The sequence below is a fragment of the Lampetra planeri genome, chromosome 47, assembly GCF_965212315.1.
Source record: "Lampetra planeri chromosome 47, kcLamPlan1.2.h2, whole genome shotgun sequence".
Classification (NCBI taxonomy): domain Eukaryota; kingdom Metazoa; phylum Chordata; class Hyperoartia; order Petromyzontiformes; family Petromyzontidae; genus Lampetra; species Lampetra planeri.
Window position 1 is genome coordinate 8,194,196 of NC_136153.1, and position 23,914 is coordinate 8,218,109.

Consider the following 23,914-nt stretch of genomic DNA (forward strand, 5'->3'; position numbering starts at 1 on the left):
GTGGGGGGGTTTGGGTGGGGGGGGTTATTGGGTGGGGGTGTTTGGGTGGGGGGGGGGTTATTGGGTGGGGGGGTTATTGGGTGGGGGGGTGTTTGGGTGGGGGGTGTTTGGGTGGGTGGGGGGGTGTTTGGGTGGGGGGTGTTTGGGTGGGTGGGGGGGTGTTTGGGTGGGGGGGTGTTTGGTGGGGGGAGACAAAAACAGAACCCCAAGAATCGCGCGTGACGTCAGGCCCCCCCACCCCTCGCCCCGCCCCCCACCACTCGCCCCGCCCCTCGCCCCGCCCCCCTGTTTGCCGATTTTTTTCCGAGGCCTTGGCACGAGAGGCGTCACGACTACAATTAATGACAAACGGAGGCGTTAAAGAGACGTCGACAGTCAGAAGATAACCGCCAAACTCGCTCGCCCGCCCATCAGTGCGCGTCGTTTTCTCGCTGTTCATTTAAGTGCGAGGCAGAAATAAAACGCAACAGTTCTCACACGAAAAACAACCAACCCATGTGGTGATTGTGCGGCGTTACTGTACGGGAACAGTGCGCATTCACTCGAAGCTGCTGCTACTGCTGCTGCTGTCACTGTTGACGGGTTCGTGATAAAAACAACGACGAGAGGTTTAAAGTCTCTGTCGGTGAGTTGTACTTACACTCGAGTCACGTCTACAATGAGCCTAGCCGCGGTGTCATTCACAGCTGTTTGGCCGCGTTTGGTGCTGCTTCAAGTAGCCGGTAGGCCGCAATTGAGGCCTTGGTCATACTTCCCCACGCTCGTTCACTGCTTAACCATACTTTACCACGCTTGTTTGATCACGCTTCCCTACGCTCATGCTCTTTGATTCAGTGGTTACTTGGCCGTACGATACGTCACGCTGGTTCAGTGGTTGTTTGACCATACTTCACCACAGTATCACGTTGTGGGAAGTGAAACGGTGGTTGACGTGCAATTATTGGGCCCCGACCATAGGAATGTGGAATTTCCACCACTGGCACAGCGCCACCACCTAGCAGACTCGGCCCATCCTCACTGTATCATCATCATCCTCACTGCATCATCATCACCCTCACTGTATCATCATCATCCTCACTGTATCATCATCCTCACTGTATCATCATCATCCTCACTGTATCATCCTCAATGTATCATCCTCACTGTATCATCATCCTCACTATCATCATCATCCTCACTATCATTATCACTGCATCATCCTCACTGTATCATCATCCTCACTGCATCATCATCACCCTCACTGTATCATCATCCTCACTGTATCATCATCATCCTCACTGTATCATCCTCACTGTATCATCCTCACTGTATCATCATCCTCACTATCATCATCATCCTAACTGTCATCATCATCCTCACTATCATTATCACTGTATCATCATCATTCTCACTGCATCATCATCATCCTCACTGTATCATCCTCATTCTCACGGTATCATCATCCTCACTGTATCACCCTCACTGTATCATCATCATTCTCACTGTATCATCATTCTCACTGTATCATCATCATCCTCACTGTATCATCCTCACTGTATCATCATCATTCTCACTGTATCATCATCATCCTCACTGTATCACCCTCACTGTATCATCATCATTCTCACTGTATCATCATCATTCTCACTGTATCATCATCATCCTCACTGTATCATCCTCACTGTATCATCATCCTCTGTATTATCATCATCCTCACTATTATCATCATCCTCACTGTCATCATCCTCACTATCATCATCCTCACTATCATTATCACTGTATCATCCTCACTGTATCATCACCCTCACTGTATCATTCTCACTGTATTATCATCATCCTCACTGTATCATCATCATCCTCACTGTATCATCATCATCCTCACTGTATCATCATCATCCTCACTATCATTGTCATCCTCCTCACTGCATCATCAGAGAAGAGGTTTTCCCCTTTTATTGGCAATTAAACAGGTGTTAAGATGTTAAAACACCAAACTGAAACCTTTTACAAGGAATCATGTCTGCATTAACCACAATGATTGTGGTCAGAATGCAAACAAACTTCTATATATTTTGGTACTGGCAGAGGAGGTCCAATGATATATCACCATCAGTCATGGACGATCTACTGCTGGATGAAGGCCTCCAGGCATAGCTTCTGTGATCTGGCGAGATCGGGCACATTCCCAGCGATTTGGTCATCGGCTGCATGTATGCGAAGCAATATTGAGTGCCTCATATTGCATTTATACATTGATTTGTCCGGGTTGCTGTTTGTCGCAATTAGTAAGGCGAATGGTGTGGCCAGAACCTCGCAGCCCCAACCACCTTTGTTTCCCCTGTACTGGTGGTCTTCATTTCATTGAATGTTTTTAAATATATAAGCTTGAGTTCACCCAGGAGGTTACCGCAATGGTTTCATTTGTGTTTCTGCTGATGGCAATGTGCCTCGTGGCCCCGGGATTGAACGTGACGTCAATGTACACAATCCACAATGACACCACTCCCCTGTAAGTATATACAGTCCAGTCGCCGCTCTTTAAATGAAACTTATTGCCATCAGAATATGGGATTTCTGCCATTATCTCATGGCCCCTCGATGGAGGCAAATGCCTCCTAACGCTCTTCATAATTAATTGTACGTGTATTCTTCTTGATGTGACTCGTATAAACAATACATACACGAGATTGCATATGATATCTACACGCCTAAGAGTAGAGGATAGCTTTGAAACCCAAGAAGTATGCAGAGAGGTGAATGTCATTGTAGAGTAATTTAGTGAATGCTGTAATGTTGCACCAAAGTAAATTGAGATACAGTCAGTGATGCATGGCATGGGGGAAACTCTCATCCAGCAGTGAATTGACAAGCCAGTGTGCGTAATCACCTCTAGGTATTCCACAGTAGAAGATAAATAAGTGGGGATTTGCACAACATCATTATACTCTAGCTTTGTTTCGTCTTAGTGATTACTGGTGGTTACATGCGCGAAGCACTTTTTATTAGATACCCGTGTCGTTGTGTGATGTGCGCTTTGTGCGTGCTTGTGTTGGTATTGCAAGCCTCACCATCCCTATCCTGTGATGGTGCTGGCCACATTACAAAAAAATTACTCGGGGGTGGGGGGGGGGGCGATATTTCAGCAATGCAACAAGTAATGTGTGTGCCGTGAAGAAAGGCCATTGGCCGCAATGTTGCCTACTATATGTTTGAAATTTTTAAGACCACCTATTATTTGTGTATGTTTATTGTACGCTACAGTCAGCACAGCATCACCAAGTCACTTGTTAAACCACAAGGATATTTACTGTATTATTATTCTGTTGCAGGGAGAGAGGAGCGATGTTGATGGCAATGGAGCTGCCCAGGCTCACAAATGCCCTGCGGTCGTTCACCAATGTCAGCAATAGCAGCTTTGAGCCAGACACGGACTCAAACCTTGACCTGCAGGTGAGCACCGCCTTGATAGCGGAGAATTTTGCGTCATTGCGTCAATCGTACATCACGTTGCCGCAAAAGCAGGCCCATCGCGTGGTTCAAAGTTATGTTCTTCATATGTTGAACTTCTTTCACACCATAAGTAGCCAACCATGCTGATCGGAGGTGCAGGGGAAGGGCAACAAACTAAACACAAAAAGCAGTTTTAAAGATATGAGTTTTCAATATATATTATTTAAAACTGCATAGCTGCAGTGGCTTCCTATTATTGGAAGGAATAGCGTTCCAGACGGCCGCAGAAGCGCATCTGAAAGCGCGCGATGCAGTGACCGTCTTTGTTAGACGGCAAGCCACAAGCCGCTGCGAGGACGAGCGGAGTTCACGTGATGGTTTATGCTCCTCGGTTTATTTCTGCGTGACTTAACGATGTGACTTACAGGAAGGCGCAACCCCAACAAGGAAGACAAAAGTAGTCTCACGTGCATGGATTGTAGAACGCTTTGCAACATGCACGCTAACAACATTGAACATTCATCCACGTTTTATAAACACGCGGTTGTTTAAACACAAACGTATCTTCCCTAAAGCGGATAATGACGAAGAGGCAATGGTAGAATGCCATCGTTTTTCACTCCTGTGCCGCTGAGACATATTCCTCAAGCGTTGACTCGTTTTGAGTTTGGAGGAACGACTTCTATTATAGATTTCCCACATTGACCAGTGTGGGATGAAGTGTGCTCAAATATTGACGATTGTTTTCCCAAGTAATATGAGCAAACGTGCAACACACCCGTGACAGTAAAATCGTTTGTTCGGAAATGGCTAAACTAAAAGGTTGCCGTCAAAGACATTTGGTTCAGAACAGGTTCTGTTTGAAACCAATGTCATTTGGAACAGAGTTGAAAAGACTCACCACAGCCAACATTAACAATGTCTGCTTGTAGGCTGATGTCATAACAAACTGTTGGACCATTGCTAAAAGTGTCAATATATTTTTTTTTCAGCAATAATCCAGTTTTAATGATGAATATTGTGATTCTAGATTTGAAGCTTTTGTGACTGCAAGGATTCATACTCTTAGGTTTTTTCGGTAAAGTCACGTAGGTAAAAATAAATAATTAAAGTAAAAATAATAGAAATAATTATTATTAAAATAATATAAGTAATTAATATTTATATAATTTGAACTTTTATTATTTATTTTTATCTACGTGACTTTACCGAAAAAACCTAAGAGTATGAATGCTGTGAGTTTGTTGATACTTGTGCTTGCCTAGCACTGTCCCTTATTTTTTGTAATTCAGAACAGAATTAGTTTGCCTCCGTTAATTAGCCACTCTCTCTCTCAACGCCCACTCAGTCCAAGAGGCAGCTGGTCAAACAGACCTCGGGCAACGTGGGGCTGAGCTGGAAGAAGGTGGTCGACTTCCTGTCGTGCAGCATCGTCAAGAGCCAGCGCAGCCAGCTGAGCGACGACCTGCGAGCGCTGCTGCAGGTGGCCAAGCGGATCGGTGAGACTTCGCCGAGCGTCGTTACCCTTCCACTGTGAGCGACCGGTGTGTTTGTGAAGGTTTCTTTTATTTGCACTAGTTGTCGGCAGGTCGTGACCTGCCCTGACAAAGCATCATTAGGCCATGGTGCCGTCAGTCTGCAAGGTAATCTGAAGTGATTTGTTTACCTTTTCTATACTCTGCACTCCAATCGTTGTTTTAGTATTGTTCTCACCCGCCCCTCCTGGACATCTGTGAACAAGAGCTTTATAGCTCATCGGATTCCTCCAGGATAAATATGATTCTATAAAAGATGATGGCTGGTCGATGAGAATAATGATGGACTGGCAACCAAAGGAGGGGATCACGCCCGATAGTGCATTTAAACGCAATGATATCAGGCAGCACCCTATGGTCTGAACTCAAAGGAATTCTAATAAATACTTTCGAAGTGTCCCCAGTACGTCAAGCCAGCGTGCGATTTTGTTTGCTCATTTATTTATTCCCCCCCGCCCGCCCCACACCGAAGTTGGCAGCGAGGAGGACACCGAGTCGGTGGAGTGCGCCGCCGCATTCCTCTTCGAGACTTTTGCTCCAGGCGAGGAGGAGGAGGAGGAGCGGGGAGGAGCGAGCGCCGCCCGCCAGGAGCGAGCGAGCCGTCTGCGCGGCGCGCTGGGTCCCGTGCCCTCCGGCGCCGCTCGCGACGCCAGCGACGTCGTCGCTCGGATCGTGTCCCGGCTGCCCGAGCCCTCGCGCCTCTCCGAGCTCTCCTTGCCCAGCAAGGAGGAGCAGGTAAGAATGTGCCCCCCTGTAAGTTGTCTCCACCGTTCTGTCAAGGTGTTAAATATCTCAGTGTATCACATAGGCTTTCGAGACCAATATTTTCCACAATAGAAACATTTGGGTTAGAGCTCGTAAATATAAATGTGTTGTTAAACCTGCCACCATCTGACACAGCCAATTTGGTAAGCTTTACATCATTAGACCGCCTTTGCCAGTACCAAAATATAATAATGATGTCGATGCTTACCCCGAGCCCTCAATACTTTGATAGTGCGTTGTCTTTGAGCTGTACGCCTTTTGGCGTCATCTGGTCAAGCACCAATTGGGTCGAGGCTCAAAAGAAAGCTGTCTCTGGTGTGGACCAATCAGTTTCAAGGACAATGCATATATTATCAGTGTGTTTTTTTTTCTATTTTTTCTGCAAGTATTGTGGTTAATGCAGACATGAATCCTCGTAAAAAGGTTTCAGTTTTGTTGCCAGAAAAAAAGGGGAAAAACCCTGTTATTATTGGTAAGCTTTGTCACTTAAACAAAACATGCCAATTCGTTACCAGTTAAGCATACTGGTCTGTTGGAGAGTAAAATCAGCAGGCGGACAGCCAACTCTGGCTGTCCGTCTGATGATGCTCGTTGTAATTACTGGTGAAACGTCATACTCTAATTGTAAATGTGGGTTTTAGTCTCCAACACAGCGGTGTGCTAAACTAGTAACACATTTAATTTTGCCTTAAAACTTTCGTGACTGCAGAAATGCATATTCTTTGGTTCTTTTGGTAAAGTCATTTAGATAGAAAAAAAAAATGTTTGTCTAAATTTTCAAAATTAATTTGTATTATTATATTTTCTATCTATGTGACTTTATCAGAAGAACCGAAGAATAGTAACGAATTGGCATGTTTTGTTTACTTGACAAACCTGACTAATTGGCTGTGTCGGGTGGTGGAAGGTTTAACGACACATATATTTTATTCGATCTAACCCGAAAACTCATTATTAAATACCTTACCAAGTATATGGGATTTCGAGAGTTCGATCCTGACCCTGACGCCTGTATATTTGGAGTTGGCATGTTCCCCCCGTGGTCGCGTGGATTTTTCTCCAGATCCTCCGTTTTTTTGCTCCACATTCATAAACATTTTCCACGTGATAAAAGCAAAATCTGGCAAAATCTAAAATAGTTTCATAGTTTAATAAGCATTTGAGTTGGCCTGCTTGGTTGGCATCGGCCCTGGATTAAACATTTCCATGCTCTTCTCCATTGGTTGGCATGGGCCCTGGTGCGAGGAATACAACGATGCCGCCAACCCCTGTCCAATTTGCCATCGTCGTCTTAGCCCCCGGCGCCCGAGCCGGGCTCAGGGGCGATCTGCACACTTATGGACGAATGAAGCTGCAATTGGGTGAAAACTGTGAATCATGGGAACGTTTAAACATTTGTGGAGCAGTTGCATTGGGACAAAAAATGCTCTTCGCTTTCACTTACAAATCTAGCTGACAAGAGCATGACAAATATGCAGTTTTTTTTGCATTAGTTTGCTTGCTTAAACAAATGCTGGTGGCTAACGGTGCTACCTATACTGCACCACAACAATGCATTTTGGAGTTTGTATCTACAATTTTCTTCACCGTCTCCCGTTATCACTGTTGGCACCCGGTGGAAAATCGACCTGTTATCGGTTATTGAATGTGATTGTTTCCACACTTATCTCTTCATCTACTTATCCACCATCGGCACCCGCTTGGACACGCACGTGATTGAGCATCGCTGCCGCTCAAGTGTGGATATTTCTGGTTGCGCTGTGCGTTCAAAAACTTTCGCCACGCGCCGCTGCGGGAATCTTCCGGAGTTGAATGTATGATCATCTTGCGGAGTTGAACCAACTCAACTAGTCTAATTCAGCTCATGTGTAGAAATGCTCTACGCACAGCCCGGCCCGGAAAAGCGCGATTAAATCGCCGGTTTTTTTTCTTTCCCGTTTTTCTTTTTTTTCTTATCAGGACGACGATGGCAACACCTGCGCTCCGTTTGGGCAGAACATCCCCTTCTCCTCCGACGGCTTCGTCCTGGAGCCCGCCGACAAACTCATCGCCCGGAGGCACCTCGATCCGCCAAACCAGCTGAGCCTCGACTACTCGCGCTTCGTGAAGGCAGCGGGCGGCAGGGAGGAGGGGGCGGCGGGCCAGGCCAGCTGCGTGGACGGCGGGTGGCTGCGCAGCCAGGTGGAGGAGTTCGTGGCCGCTGGCGGCTCGAGCTTGCCGTCCGCCGAGCTCTGCTCGAGCCTCTTCGAGGCGCTCATTTCGGACAAGAGCGACAACGCGCTTCAGAACGAGGTATGCCCCCCCCCCACTCCGAAAGACGGGGAGGTAGGGGATAGGGATTCAACACTGATCAAGGGAACTTTGGAGATCTTACAACAACAAAAATTCTAGATTTTTCAAGAACAATTTTCAGATCATCTCTGCGGTTTGGGGTCATTTACATGATGTACTAATTTAAAATGTGTCGGGACGTGACCCAATGCCGCGTGATGCCATTTTTGGCGTCGCAAAAAGCGACGTCACGTACGTTTTTCATATGAATTAAAAATAAAGTAAATCATTTAAGAATTCTGATCATTGGAAAATGTTGTGCCTCGGCCTGATTTTTTTAAATTAATCCCAAAATTGGAAATGCATTAATTGTTTGCAGGGTAATTTGGAACCTCGAGGCTGTTAGGATCAAGTTCATTGTCAGAATTAGCCGCGTTACGCTCAGATTTTAATTGGATTTTAGTTGATTGTCTCAGACCGGTCATCAATGACTCCACCAAAAGAATCCATTCTCATTAAATTCCAGGATGTTGTACAACAAACGTTGGTGTCGGTGCAAGTGAGAAATTGCTGCTGCCTCCTGCTGTGTGTAAGAGAGGTCCTTTGAAAGAATGTCGGTGGTAGTTCTGTGATATCCGCTTCTCACAGAGGTGTTCTGTAGCATGAAGGGATTATACTGCCTTATGAGAGATCGGTATTGGATCATTGTTTTTTAACCCGACTCTGGCAGGCACAATTTGAATAGAATCGGTGGGGGCGGTGGTTTTTCCCCCAAAAATAGGAATGCAGAAAGTGCTGCAAATTAGATGTTTAACTTTGAATCATTGATTGATTGAAACGTGCCACCACTTGAGCGCGCTCTGCACGAACGGCTGCACTAACGATTGCGCAACACCATTAGCCCGGAGAAAGTAAACCTCCCACTCCCGAGCGACTCCGCGGTGGCACGGTGCGCCGTCCCAAGGCTCATTTAGAGTGCGGCAAACGTCTTTTAACTCCACGAACCCCAGTGAAACGGTGATTATGGTTTTAATCAGCGGGAAAGCCAGCTGCCTTTAACGACGCTGCGCGCATTCTTTTTTTAAAAAGGTACAATTACCAGTAACTTTGCAAACTTTCCTCCGCCGGGGGGCTCCATATGTTTTTCCGGTCGTTGAGCTCATCGCCTTGAAGCTTCTCTACCCCATTACCCTTTCCTTCCCCTTGAGTAGCGCATTCATTGTGGAACTGCACTCTCTTAGGAGCAATATTTATGTTCTGTTCGGATACTTTCGGGAGGAAAGTTAGAGCAAGCATTGTGCAAGTCTGCTGAATTAAAAACTTGGGTTAGAGACTTTTACAGAGCGTTAAGTGTGTCCTGTTGGGTGAGAGAAACCACCACTTTCGAAGGGCCTCTTATTATTGAATTGGGTCAGTTGCATCATCTTCCAGGTCAGTGCCCTGATGTGGGAACCCACAGCAGGAGTTCCGTGTTATCTTTTTAAAGGGCATTTTTGTTAGATGTAAACAAATTATTTTTCATCTAACATGTCAGGTCTTTATGGAAATTTTTAATATTCCTGCCTTGTGTGTTTATACATTTACAACGTTATCCTTTTTTATTTTTTTCTGAAGTTTATTTTAACCAAGTCATTAATGTCCTTGCACACATTAAATATGCATACATATGCAATCTTCCATTTTTACAGAAGTTCCCGTTTTGTGGGGTAGAGTGTGTGTACTCCCATCTCTTTATGTGTATCTGGTCAGCGTAGAAGGGTAGGCTGGAGTGCCTTCTGGAGGGACACTCTAAAACTCTCCTACCTGGAAAGTCCTTTCATCAGTAGTGGCATGAGCAAGTCATCTCAGGGCTGCCTCTTTGTAATTTTCCATGCGATGATCATCCTTCGACCAGAGCACGTGCGGAAGTGCAGGGTCCCTCTTGTGCATTCACAGTTTTCTAATACAGGATGATGCACTGGTGTATTCGGGACTTCTCAATGGGCGTGTCTTCATCTCAGGACACGACGCCGATGGGCACGTTTCAAATGCAATCGTAGACAAAGACAACAAAAATGTGATGACAATTTAAACCATTTGCGATTAGGCCTGTCCCCTTCTGATGACGTATGTGTACGTGCACGCCATCAGTTTTTCTTCTGATTCCATATTTTAGTTTGTTTAGTTTTTCTTCCGATCTCGTTCTGATGTCATACTTCATCGGAAGCTAAATAACTTTATTGGTGTCTTTTAAAACAACGACGCTATGCCTCTCTAAATAAAATTTCGAGATTCAGTGGTGAACGGGACCCACCCGGCAACTTACAGACGTATCTGAACAGGAAAGGGTTAAGTTACAGCAAGCGACTAAACTCCAGCAAGCCACGCGGCTGCATATTCCGTTTTGATGTTGACATTTTGATGTGTTTTCCACCGCACTGTGTGTCTTCCCAGCTGTTCGAGTTGCTGGGAGTGGGCGGGTTTGACTTCATCACAAAGCTACTGCAGCAGAGGAAGAAGATTGTGGACTGTGCCATGGAGCCCGTGGATGAGGGTCCTCCGGTTAATCGTGGTGAGATCACCTCTATTCACTCACCTCCACAGCGATTGAGATTGTAGACTGGTGTTCTGAGTGAATCTGTGGGTGTCAGAATGTTAAACCTGCACCGCTGAGATCCGTGCATTCAAATCCGGACAGGAGCCCGTAATTAAACCAGGGCTGTCGACTGCAAAGAGCTGACAGCGTCAGAATGGTTACGAATGAGTTGCACACAAAATTTGGTTCTGCATTGAAATTTGTGTTTGTAGATCTGATAATTAACAATATATATCTATATCGGTTTGGCTCTCCTGCGGTGAACATTACTGCCAGTGGCAGAGCAGATAAGAAAGTTTTGTCGCTTATTGTGTTCAGCAGAGGTCCTTCATGTAATTTCTGCATCTGTGGGCCGTTTTCGAACACGCAGGAGTTGCACTGCTGTGCGAGAGATCCAAATGGTTGGTTCATCTCTTGCGGCGACACTCTTGGCACAATCGGCTTAGGAAAGACCTTCAGTAGCAGATTGGCCACAGCTGATGATGATGGCATCGAGTTTCATACTCTCTTGCGCTGAACTCGTAGGCGACTTGAGCGACTATGTATGTGCGTATGTTGATCTTCTTTTGCGCGGTACATAGCCGACCGCGCTAATCAGGAGTGCGGGGGAAGAACAACAAACAAAACACAAAAAGCATTTCAAAAGAAATTCGTTTTCGATCTAGACTTAGAGGCCGCCACCCCCCACCCGTGTCTTTGTGCGCTCAGGTCCGGCCGGAGGAACGGGAGCCCCCGTCGGCCCCAGCGTCGCCCGCCAGGTGACCGTGCAGTCGGAGACGGAGCGGCTGTTGGGGAAAGCGGCGCGCCGCGAGGAGAAGCGCAGCCTCAAGCGCGATCGTCGCAACGGCGATGACGACACCGCCGCCACCGCCACCGGTGTCAACGGATTCGATCCCCTGGCCCTGCGGCTCCAGAGGTGCATGAAGACGCAATGGTTACAGAGCTCTGGGATTTAGAAGAATATTTATTTAATTTTAATTTTTGGAGCTTTCGTGATTGCAGGAATTATTCTTTGGTTCTTTCGGTTAAGTCACGTCTAAAGATAAAATAATGAATTAAAATAATAGCGACGTTTCGATTGCAACACAAGCAATCATCATCAGGCATAAGAGAAATAGCAACAAAAATCTAACTAGAAAACTATAGACAGACATACAAGCAGACAGACATCACAAGGACACACAGAGAGAGGACACATATCGGCACAGAGAGAGGGGTCGTGTCTGTGACGGTCCCTTAAATATAGAGAGGGGGGGCGGGGACGGAGAGAGGGAGGGGGCAGAGAAAATTAGCATATCAATGAGTGGACGGCAACGTGTTGCTGCTGCGCAAGTAAGATGACGACGTGGCACGGCACGCAAGCTTGAAAATTAGGAGAAAGACACACTAAAATTAAATAACCTCGCAAAATATCGAAATGTGATGTAATGCAACACAGAGAGTCGGTCAACACACAATTAACGCATAGCCTGGTTGTTTACGTATTTCAAAGATTGCTAAGTTAGAATTTAAGTGTGAAAATTCCAAAGAGAGGACACAGGCAGAGAGAACAAATAGCCAGAGAGAGAAAAAAGATAAGCTTAAAACTTCCCCGTAGAAGTGGTTCAATCTTAATTTTTGGAGCTTTCGTGACTGCAGGAATTATTCTTTGGTTCTTTCGGTTAAGTCACGTCTAAAGATAAAATTAATTATTTTTTTTTAATTCATTATTTTATCTTTAGACGTGACTTAACCGAAAGAACCAAAGAACAATTCCTGCAGTCACGAAAGCTCCAAAAATTAAGATTGAACCACTTCTACGGGGAAGTTTTAAGCTTATCTTTTTTCTCTCTGGCTATTTGTTCTCTCTGCTTGTGTCCTCTCTTTGGAATGTTCACACTTAAATTCTAACTTAGCAATCTTTGAAATACGTAAACAACCAGGCTATGCGTTAATTGTGTGTTGACCGACTCTCTGTGTTGCATTACATCACATTTCGATATTTTGCGAGGTTATTTAATTTTAGTGTGTCTTTCTCCTAATTTTCAAGCTTGCGTGCCGTGCCACGTCGTCATCTTACTTGCGCAGCAGCAACACGTTGCCGTCCACTCATTGATATGCTAATTTTCTCTGCCCCCTCCCTCTCTCCGTCCCCGCCCCCCCTCCCTAAATTTAAGGGACCGTCACAGAAACGACCCCTCTCTCTGTGCCGATATGTGTCCTCTCTCTGTGTGTCCTTGTGATGTCTGTCTGCTTGTATGTCTGTCTATAGTTTTCTAGTTAGATTTTGTTGCTATTTCTCTTATGCCTGATGATGATTGCTTGTGTTGCAATCGAAACGTCACTATTATTTTAATTCATCATTTTATCTTTAGACGTGACTTAACTGAAAGAACCAAAGAAGAATATTTATTTATATTCTCAGGTTTTTTCGGTAAAGTCACGTAGGTAAAAACATTAAAATTAATGAAAGTAAAATAAAACAAAACAAAATAAAATTCACGACGTTTCGGAGGCAACACAAGTCTCCGTCATCAGGTGGGACCGTCACAGCCGAATTAGCTGCATCAAGTGAAGCAATGATTCAAGATGTAATCCCTTATAAGCAAGTTGAAGGGAGGTGGAGAGGGGGGGGGAGAGCTTATCAGGCTGTGGTAGCCAATGAATGGAAACGTATCGGGAGGGAGGAGGAGCGGTGATCAAAGACTGCACGCAGTGCTCAACACAATGAATGGAGACGTGTCGGGAGGAATCCAACGAGTGTTATAAAGCACCTCTTTCACAGATATAACAAGGTCACGTGCCCAGTGGTCGTGGGTTGCCTTGGGCTGTCCCATCATTTTCACGTGATCGTCACTTCCAGCACCCGTAATTTTCCGCATTGTAATCATCGTCGTGATTGTTTTATTATCACGAATTGTCGTCATCACGGTTGTCATTTTCAGCATCGTGATTGTCGTAAAAATAATAGTTGTCACTATCTTCAATGTTGTTATCATCATCATTGCCATCGTGAGCGTGATCGCAAATTTTCAACTTCACCATTGTCAACATCATCTTGATCAAAGTGCCATACACAAATTGGTTACTAAACTGCTTTGAACATGCGAAAATTCTTCACTGTAATTGGGGTCCACTCGGTGAATGTGCATGAGATTAAGAATAATATCCATGTACTGCATGTGAAAAGGTTGGCTTTTTGGCGATTTGTAGAAAACTGACGATTATACCGCCACACACATACAAACACTGCACTGAGTGTGACCCTTCAATCGTTCAGGGCGGATAAGTACGTATGTTTAACTTCTTTCGCACCGTACATAGCCAACTCTGCTAAGCAGAGGTGTCGGGGAAGGACAACAAATTAAATACAAAAAGCAGTTCTAAAATTACTTTTCAATCTATATTTAAAAGTGCATTGCTCCAGTAGCTTCCTAATATCAGAAGGAAGAGCGTTCCAGACGGCCGCAGAAGCGCATCTAAAAGCGCGTGATGTGGTGACCGTCTTTGTTCGATGGCTAGCCATGAAAATGTATCGATTTTAAAATGTTATTTTAAAGATTTTCTGATATACGCACGCATACCTGATATGACTTAGAATAGTGCTCCAGTGGCAGCAGGACATCGCCTCTTGTATGTGTGTATGTTGAACTTCTTTCGCACAAACGTAGCCAACCGTGCTAATCGGAGGTGCGGAGGCTAGGACAACAAATTAAACAGACTACGCAGTTCTCAACATATGAGTTTTCAATATATACGATAAAAAATAAACTAAATCTTGGCACGGGTGCAATGCGTGTGGCAGGGAGGAGGCCCTTCTGAACGCTCAGATCGCACCGATACTCCTGCCCCGGGCTCAGTGGACCGAGCCAGAGAGATTCCCCAACGTGTACGACGCCTACGCGGACGCGCGCAAGACGTCGGCCTTTGTCGGAGGCTCCAAGGTACGGGGAGACGCGCATTTTGAGCGTTCGTGGAGATCGCAGTCTTAAAGTATCGTCAAATAACCAGCGTGCCCCGCGCAGTGTCGGATGACCATAATACAAATTATAATTTCGATTTAAAGCTTTCGTGACTGCAGGGATTCATCTTCTTGGTTCTTTCGGTAAAGTCACGTAGAAGGGAAATAATAAAATAATAAAAATAAAACATAATAAAATAATTCTCACGACGTTTCGGCCACAACGCAAGCAGCCGATCTGTTCTTCACCTGAGGACGGCTGCTTGCGTTGTGGCCGAAACGTCGTGAGAATTATTTTATGATGTTTTATTTTTATTATTTTATTATTTCCCTTCTACATGACTTTACCGAAAGAACCAAGAAGACAAATTATAATAATAATCATCTCTGCATTTATACGGAGCTTGAACGACTCGGCAACTGAAAGCACCACGCATCACATCTCAGAACATTCCAAGGGGACTCCCAGTGGCAGCAGCCCCCGCGCAGCACAAGACGACTCATCCAACAGTTGATAGACAAAATGGCTGTACATGTGCATTACGTATGACTATTTGTAATTGGTCTACTCTACGTATGAGGGGTTCCAGTGTAACTGAATTCATTAGTACCACTACAATTAACACTGAAATGTGGTGCTGTTGGGATAGTCCCTCGCCCCCCCTCCCCCCCGTCATATGAATGTGGAATTTCCACCGATGGAGATTCAGAAATAACGTGAGTTGAAGCTTATTCGTCACGCTGGCCTGCCCGGGTTCCTTTTCTCTGCGCACGTTGACACAGATGCTTCTGCCAGAAGGCTTCTCGGTGCAGAACAACAAGATGTACGAAGAGATGAGCATCCCACCCACTCCACCACTGCCCATCGGAATTGCAGAGAAGCCGGTTTTCATCCGCGACCTCGATGAGGTGGGATACTTTGTGATCGCAAACACAACAACAACAACTGCCATTCGCCACTAAGTGGCGGTGACATCACCACGACGCTTGTGCCAGGCCATGTGCAACTTGAGGCCACGTGAAGTGTCGAACGCCCGCTGGCAGGAGGTCATGGGGCAGACCCAGGTGCCACGGGTCGTCTGACTGAGATGATGTTACAACTACATTCATAGAACCACATCCAGTCTTTGTATCCTTGGCTGTCTAAGCAATGCTTTTGACCGTATCACCCAGAATGCACCTGATCTCATGGGTAATTATAATTATTTCTTACACAACCCATCAGGATAGCATAATTTCGGCACCGTTTATTGAAGACGAGAAAACTCACAACCGCTTTTAGCGCGAAGTGTCTCATCAGCAGAGTCCGGCTCGCTTGAATCGGTGCTGGTAAACTGCCGATCTTACAGGCGATCACCCCTCTCCTTACAGCATCAGCTGTTGAAAGCTAAGCAGATCACGACGAAACGTCACCTCGTATATTTTTTGTTTACTTTCAGGGCAGCGCTGTTGACGAACGTGTTTTTAGGTTTTTGCGAATAATCCGCTCGTTCACTCGCTCCCTCTCTCGCTCACGTCTCCACCTCGTAGATCGGACAGCTGGCCTTCAGCGGCACTCAGAAGCTGAACCGCGTGCAGTCACTGGTGTTCGAGACAGCGTACCACACCAACGAGAACTTGCTTATTTGCGCCCCCACGGGCGCTGGCAAGACCAACGTGGCCATGCTGACTGTGCTGAGAGAAGTCCGGCAGCACGTGGGACCTGGTGGGCTCCTCAACAGCGGAGACTTCAAGGTGAGACCCCTGGCTGCGGCGATGGCGCCACTGGTGCGTGGTGCGGATTTCGATGGCGGGGCTCAAAAGTGCATTTAGCCTGGCGCAAAGGGGCGGGCTGGGTTTGACGTCGCTCTCATTTCATGGCAAATGGCGGCTTTTGTTGTGGATGGTGGTGGTAGTGGTTAGTGATGATGGTAATGTTGATAATGTAGGTGGTAGTGGCAGGTGATCATTGGTGCGTATAATGTTGCTGTCGTGTGTTGTTAATTTGTTGTGGCGGTCGTGGTTGTAAATTCACGCATGTTGAACTTCTTTCGCACCATACGTAGCCCACGGTGCTAATCGGGATTGGTGGTGAAGAGGAAGGTGGTGATAGTGATTATGATGGTGCTGATCATGATGGCAGAGGTGATGAAGCCTATGATGGTGATGATGGAGATTAAGATGATAATGGCTCTGCCAATGCCATTGCTGATGCATTGCTGTTGATGGCGATGACTTCGCTGATGATGGTCATGATCATGATCATGATTACGGTGATCTTGCTGCTCACGTCAATGGCTTGTGTTGGTTTTAGTGATCACCACGGTGGTAATGTCAACCGTGGTGGACGTGACATTGACAAGTACTGGCAGGAGTAGTGATTAGGATAGGAGTGGTTGTTGGCCAGAGTTATCATTAAAAATTTTCCTTTTAAAAACAAACATTTGGTTTCAATCGCAGCTACACACGATGCAGGAATCCTTAGGTAGACTCTACTGAAATTCAGACAGTTACATCTTTTATTCGTTGAGAAGGCACGCTCACTTTTCATTACGTGTCTGCAATGTGGGACCACATGAGCCCTCTTTGAAGCCCGCTTGTACGTTTTGTGATATGTTAAAACACCGCACGTTTTGCAAATTCCCACCATTGGATGTGACCTGTGGAATATTTGATGCGGAGCGCACGGCTGGTGCAATGAACAGGGAATTGTACGATCCAGCTTACACGGCATAAAAAAAAAACTGCACGCACGAAACAACACATCTGTATAATTTAACACAACGTGAAATCTCTCTTTCGCGTGCTATAAATTATTTCTGTCGGGTCGCTCTTGATTTTTTCCTTGGCACCCATACAGCTTTGCCGCGGTTTTTGCCCACATCTGGTTTGATTTGCCCTGCCACCACGACGTTAAACACAGTGTGCACGCAGAGTGACGTCGCTTTGGAGGGGATGCATCAAATATGCATTACCTCTCACTGTGGGTTGCCGTGTTAGTGTCACCCCCACGTGTATGCATCTATATTATTTTATTTCTCTGCCGGCAAAGCTGGAGGTCGTACCTTTATATCAGTGGTTCTTAACCTTTACTGCAGCCTTGCACCCATTTGGTTCTCAATTGGTAAAAAACAAATGTACAATAATAAATACTTAGGGTTTGATGAAACAAAATAGTTGTATCTTCTTGGTTCTTTCGGTAAAGTCACGTAGAAGGGAAATAATAAAATAATAAAAATTAAACATAAGACGCTGTCTTTCCAACAGACCTGTTCTTCACCTGAGGACGGCTGCTTGCGTTGTGGCCGAAACGTCGTGATAATTATTTTATTATGTTTTATTTTTATTATTTTATTATTTCCCTTCTACGTGACTTTACCGAAAGAACCAAGAAGATGAATCCCTGCAGTCACGAAAGCTTTAAATCGAAAAAGAAAGTACTTGTACTTACGTGTCCGTAAGGGCATCTCGCACCCCCAGGGGGTGCGTGGACCCCAGGTTAAGAACCAGTGATTTAGATAAACGTATGGCATGCCTCTCTGGCCCAACAGCAGGTACGGGAAATGCAACTTCAGTTAGTTAGTTTTGGTAGAACTAGACAACAACAACACAAAGTTTGCACGTGTCTCTTCACGTGTAGCTATGTACATGCGTGTAAGAGAGGAGTTGAAGTAGGTCGACTCAGCCTCAAATGAGTACCTGGTGTCGTGTGTAAACATCGCCACTGACGAGACAAAGGCGACCTGGGGTGGTGCTGGCCACCCACCCCCTCATGTGCTGTACCGGTCTTCATAGGTGCTCGCTAACAGCACTTGCCTCATTATGGGGGATCTTTGTCTTTGTAAGATAGGAGAGCAGTGGTATTGTAGTTAGCACACTATGCTATGAACCTGGCGACCTGCGCGTCGTCTTTGTTGCGTGCACTTGCATGCTATGCCATGCGAGTATGCGGTTGTGCGTGCGCGTGTCTGCATATGCATTCCCCTGTTGTGCTGTTCCTACGTACATACTTATGTACGTGCGCTTGCTTGTGTGCGCCGTCTACAGATCGTGTACGTGGCCCCCATGAAGGCTCTCGCGGCCGAGATGACGAGCAACTTCGGCAAGCGCCTCCAGCCGCTTGGCATCGCGGTGCGAGAGCTCACGGGAGACATGCAGCTCACCAAGGGGGAGATCTTACGCACTCAGGTTTGTTAGCTTGCGTGTCGTCGGCGTTGCCGGTTGAGTAACACCCGGGGGATGTGCTTCAGCTCCATTGGTAGAACGGCAAGATTCCTGCAGTGAGACATGAATTTATATACTTTCCGCACCTTGTGATTCAGTTGAATTGAGTTGTGAATTTAAAAAAATCACAATCTGGGTCAATTCGCCACCATCACCACCATCCTTATCATCATGATTTGCATCAATATTGTCATAATTCTCACCTTTACAGCCATCATCGTTATCGCTGCAACCACAGTCCCACGAGCATCATCTTCAGCATTGTTTTCATCATCATCGTCACTACCATCGCCTAGTAAATTATTACCAAACCCTCATCCCTCTCACTGCCAGCAGCATAATCACCACCACTCATGCTGCTACCACCACCACTATCACCATCATCTTCACCATGACCACTACTCATCTTGGGGTGAATAAACTGAGCACCGCTCGGTTGGGCTCGATCACTTGGTCAAACTCGGTGTCGCAAGTCAGGGTCCCCCAATTGAAGCACAACCCATCCGTGTAAACAAATCGCATAAATGCCACGGCTTCTTTGCTGCAGCTGCCACAGTCGCACCTTACGTGGACATTTATAAAAATACGACCACACACTTGGAATTCCCCGTGTGCCTCTCCTCTCCCCGCTCACCTCTCTCCAACCCCTCCCCTGCGCACTGCGTCTCTCGGCCGGCGACAGATGCTGGTGACGACTCCGGAGAAGTGGGACGTGGTGACGCGCAAGAGCGTGGGCGACGTGGCCCTGAGCCAGCTCGTGCGCCTGCTCATCCTCGACGAAGTCCACCTCCTCCACGACGACCGGGGGCCCGTCCTCGAGAGCCTGGTCGCGCGCACTCTGCGCCAGGTGAACTCGCCCGCTCCGCCCTATCCACCTTCTCGATTGCCCTATCGTCCGCTGTGTCGCTCGCTCAATCGCTCGTCCCCACTCACTCGTTTATTCGCTCATGCGTTCATTCGTTGAATTTGCCCACTCGGTCGCTTGCTCGCTCACTGTTTTGGGGGATTGCTGCCTCGCACAGCCGCGCACTTGTATTCACTTGCCAGCTCGCTCGCCGTGTCGCTCGCCCGCTCACTCGTTAGTTTGCTCACTTGCTCACTCGTTCATTCGTTTATTACTCACTCAGACACTCAATCGCTCGCTCATTTTTTTCGGTGGCTTGCTCACGCGTTTACGCACTGGCTCACTCGCATGTTCGCTGTATCGCTCACATGATCATTTTAACACTCAGTCACTCGCTTAATAACTGGTTTACTCACTAACGAATACATTTCCTCATTTGTAAACACAATCACTTGTTCATTCGTAGGCAAACTATGTCGCTCACTGAATCAACCATAGACAAACGAATTTGCTCACTCGCTCATGTGAGCACTCGCAGTACGCTTGATTGTTCACTTATATTCAATTAGCATTTGAAAAATATCGACCATCCTAACACTTGTCCACAATGTCTCCTGTGTTGTATAAGTCACACAATGCATTTGAGAGACCTCTGCTTCACCCTGCCCCCCCAAAACAACAACAAAAAATTCCTTATTCTTCTTCTTTTAATAAAGTTCTATCTATTGACAAAAGCAGAAAATTTAATTTCCGGTAGCAGTTGGCCATTAGAATTTTGCTGCATGCGGAACTACACTGAGGTCGTTTTGACCGAGAGCCATGTATTATCCCGCCCGTATTGTCGTGATCCAATTTCAGTTCTCGTTGCGTCCGTGATGTATGTCACGTAGACCTGTCGCCGTGACCCAGCCGCCGTTGTCTGCCTAACCAAGTGTTCAATTTACATTCTTTTGACTTCGGAGCTCAAATGATAAAGAACCCTATTACCTGCGCCATAAGGGAGCCTGTGTTGAAAGTGTCTCGGGTTTTTGTGCGTATTTGCTCTTGTTAGTTTTAAGTTTTTTTGATGCATACCCCCTGCTCTCCGCATTAACGTGAACATTCACTGATTGCACTTGCCATCATTAATGCAGCCACAACGTCATAACAATCATTCATGGCATGAGCAGCATCAACAGCGGTAATGCCACTATCATAATTGGTATCACAATCAGCAGCAATAGCATCATTTTTATCAGAAGCAACAGCAATAGCATCATTATTGTAATTCTCATTGCTCGGAGCAAACAACAGCACTGTCATCATTAGCAAGCAGCAGCAGCTTTAGCTGCCAAAACCTTTTGGGCTGCAGAGCTTGAGTGCGTACCATTTGCCAGAGTTGAATCTTGAAAAAAAAAGTTTATTTTTTCTGCTGAAGCACATTTTACGACAGCCTAACCATACCCCCTTTTTTCACAAACTCAACAAATCTGGCAAACCTATAAGGTAATACACAAAAGCCCTTTAACTGACAAGAGAGGCAATATTGATACGCACATTTGCATCGATTTGGTTGATCTATTGTTGGATGAGGGCCTCCCCCAGGCTATGCAAGTCCTGAGATGTAGGAGTGTAGAAGTACAGTACAACAGCGGATTTTACAGCACTGCTGCATGCTCCGCATAGTGTAGCCGGACAGCCTATAATACCTGTTATGCTCGGTGGTTGCTAATCCAGGCACTCTCCAGGTTCAGAGATAGTGATCGATGAAGGCCAGGTCCGTAGTTGCGGAGCAATCACGTGGGGTATAACAGTGGATCGTGCCGCACTGCTGCGCTGCTTCACGCAAGAGGTACTATTTTTGTTACGAATCGGAAATTAAAACCGTAAATCTCAGCTTTTGCTGACTCACGGCTTTGGTCTGGCATCAGCTCCGCTTTCAGAGAACTGCAATGTGTAACTGAAAATCACTTGGGTTTTATTAGCATTTGTGTTTGTACGGGACTTGCGTTCCACATTTACCGAATTGCGCTTATGCGCTGCATATTAATCGGTGGGCAGTTCCCGCGCGGCATATATAGTTTTACGCCAAATAAGCAGGAAAGCTAGGCCGAGTGAACTTGGACGTCTTGTGTAAAAGAGCTTGATAGCTCATCCGATTTCTCGAGTGTAACAAAACATCACGATTCTCATTCTGAACGTCGTGGAGCCAACGGTTGTGGGGTTTTTTATTTCTTACGATCCAGCTGTTGGCGTCGTCAAAACACCACGCGGTGGAATTGCGGAAGGCTGAAGGGTGGCAACGGCTCGCAATGTGGCGGCGAATTTCTGACGAACAGCGCGGGGGGGCGGGGGGGCGGGCGGGCGGGGGGGCGGGCGGTTTTGCGTTTCGTGCGACGTGACAACTTTTGCGGTTTTATCTTTGGCAAACGGCTCGTCGCCATCTCGAATGCTAAGTCGCCGATGAGAGATGCGCTCGTGTACTAATATATACACGCTGAAATTTTTTCCACCCAATTTGGCTTGCTTGTGATGAGGTTTTTTTTTTCTTTTTTACTGCATGTGACAAAGAAAAACTAATTTGCAAAGGTGATTAGTGCCGGGAGATTATAACATTTAGTTTTAAAACAGATGAGCAGATTAACTCGGGAGTTTCATTAATGAGTAAATAAATATAAATTACCATGCAGATGAAAGGGTGGTGGTTTATCCAACAGTGAGACCTTTATATAATTAGTGAGCGATAATGCTCAAACTTTCTGATTTAGCCCCAGGTGTTGACTTATTTATAGTCAACAGATTGGATATGTTGTGTTTATTTTCGAACACAGTTGCTGAGCACAGGGTCAAAGGACCAAAACGTCTGGCGGTCAGCAACAAATGGCATTGTCAGAGTTGTAATCATTTAGATTTAACATGTATATTGCATTGAGCTTAGTTATCAGATATTGGGAATGTAAATAGAAAAATTGATGTGTATATTAATGAATGACCGCTTGGAGAAAGTATGGTCATGGTGGTTACCGCTTTCTGTAAAATGATGATTGATGATATATCCTGAAAAACCATCATCGAGTCTCTAGCAACTTTAATGGGAGGTTTCTGCCAAGGCTAGTTTTGTGTCCAGTGCCTGCACTTTGATTGTTAATCTCGGTTGCTGAACACGGGCCCAGAATCCCAAATCACCCCGTGGCTGGCGACAAACAGCATTGTTAAAGTTGTAATAGATACGATTTAACACGTTTCTTTAATCGAACAAGGTTGTTATAAGAACTTTGAGGGGGGGGGGGGGGGAAGTGGTGAAGAGATGATGAGAGGGAATGTCAAAGTGGGGCAGTGGCGAGGGCTGACGCAGAAAGTGTTGAGACCTGCAGGGTGGTGGTTGAACACCTAAACCAGTGGTGGGTGGGCGACCTGCAGCTCGCGGTCCGTTTGCCTACCCGTAGAGCCCCTCGTGGTGTCGGGGTGTCTAGGGTGACGCGTATAATCCGTTGTGTATGTATGTTGAACTTCTTTCGCACCGTTCGTAGCCAGCCGTGCTACTCGTAGGTGCTGAGTGCTAATCGGAGGTGCGGAGTTGTGAGTGTAAAATCAACATTAAGTGAAAAGTCGTTACACACAAGGTGGTCAAATTTCCTTGGTAAAGTGGAAGGGCGCTGCCCTACAATTACTTGGTCATGACACTGCTGGCTTCCACTAGGGTGAGAGCTCAAGGGCCGTCTAAACAGGTGGGAGTACCCACACTTTGCCCCACCACAGACTGATTCCCCTGCACTTCTAACGTTTTCTGTATTGTTGTAACTTTCTGACCCCATGCCCCAACTGGAGGCCTGTGTAAAAATAGCTCCAGTCTAATTAAAGATGATTTATTTCCTGTTTAGTTTGCTGTCCTTCCCCCGCACCTTCGATTAAGCACGGTTGGCTACGTACGTAGCGAAAGAAGCTCAACATACATACACACGTACATGCATTCTGATTGTAGAATCGCGCCGTTAAACCCGCTGTGTCCGACTGCAGGTGGAGAGCACTCAGAGCATGATTCGCATCGTGGGTCTGTCGGCAACCCTGCCCAACTACCTGGACGTGGCGCGGTTCCTGCACGTGAACCCGTACATCGGCCTCTTCTTCTTCGACAGCCGCTTCCGGCCCGTGCCCCTGAGCCAGACGTTCATCGGCGTCAAGACGACCAACAAGGTGTGCCTGTCAGTTTGGGAAAACTCCGCAGTTTGTTTCGTAGCGATGTTGAGATTACGCACCGCAGCAGCAATCATCACCCCCCCCCCCCCAACCAGTAAACTAAACTATTTTACCAGGTAACATCCCACTGAGGAATATCGCTATTTTTTCCAAGAAGTGACCTGGTCGCAAATGAT

At 46.2% G+C, this 23,914-nt stretch overlaps 1 protein-coding gene across 2 annotated transcripts in view; it reads left to right on the forward strand.

Annotated features, from left to right (window-relative positions):
- Positions 1-299: 299 nt before the first annotated feature.
- The window catches only part of ASCC3 (activating signal cointegrator 1 complex subunit 3), a 108,419-nt gene continuing 84,804 nt past the window's right edge, over positions 300-23,914 (forward strand). The window contains exons 1-13 of one of the 2 annotated variants that reach the window (XM_078615590.1): positions 300-625; positions 3,309-3,429; positions 4,778-4,928; positions 5,437-5,699; positions 7,689-8,021; positions 10,434-10,551; positions 11,284-11,491; positions 14,360-14,498; positions 15,299-15,424; positions 16,046-16,249; positions 18,542-18,682; positions 19,401-19,565; positions 23,559-23,735. In XM_078615590.1, coding sequence (XP_078471716.1) covers positions 3,322-3,429; positions 4,778-4,928; positions 5,437-5,699; positions 7,689-8,021; positions 10,434-10,551; positions 11,284-11,491; positions 14,360-14,498; positions 15,299-15,424; positions 16,046-16,249; positions 18,542-18,682; positions 19,401-19,565; positions 23,559-23,735 — 2,133 coding nt within the window. In that variant the 5' untranslated portion in view covers positions 300-625; positions 3,309-3,321. The remainder of the gene's footprint in view (positions 626-3,308; positions 3,430-4,777; positions 4,929-5,436; positions 5,700-7,688; positions 8,022-10,433; positions 10,552-11,283; positions 11,492-14,359; positions 14,499-15,298; positions 15,425-16,045; positions 16,250-18,541; positions 18,683-19,400; positions 19,566-23,558; positions 23,736-23,914) is intronic. The other variant, XM_078615591.1, reaches the window with a different exon arrangement.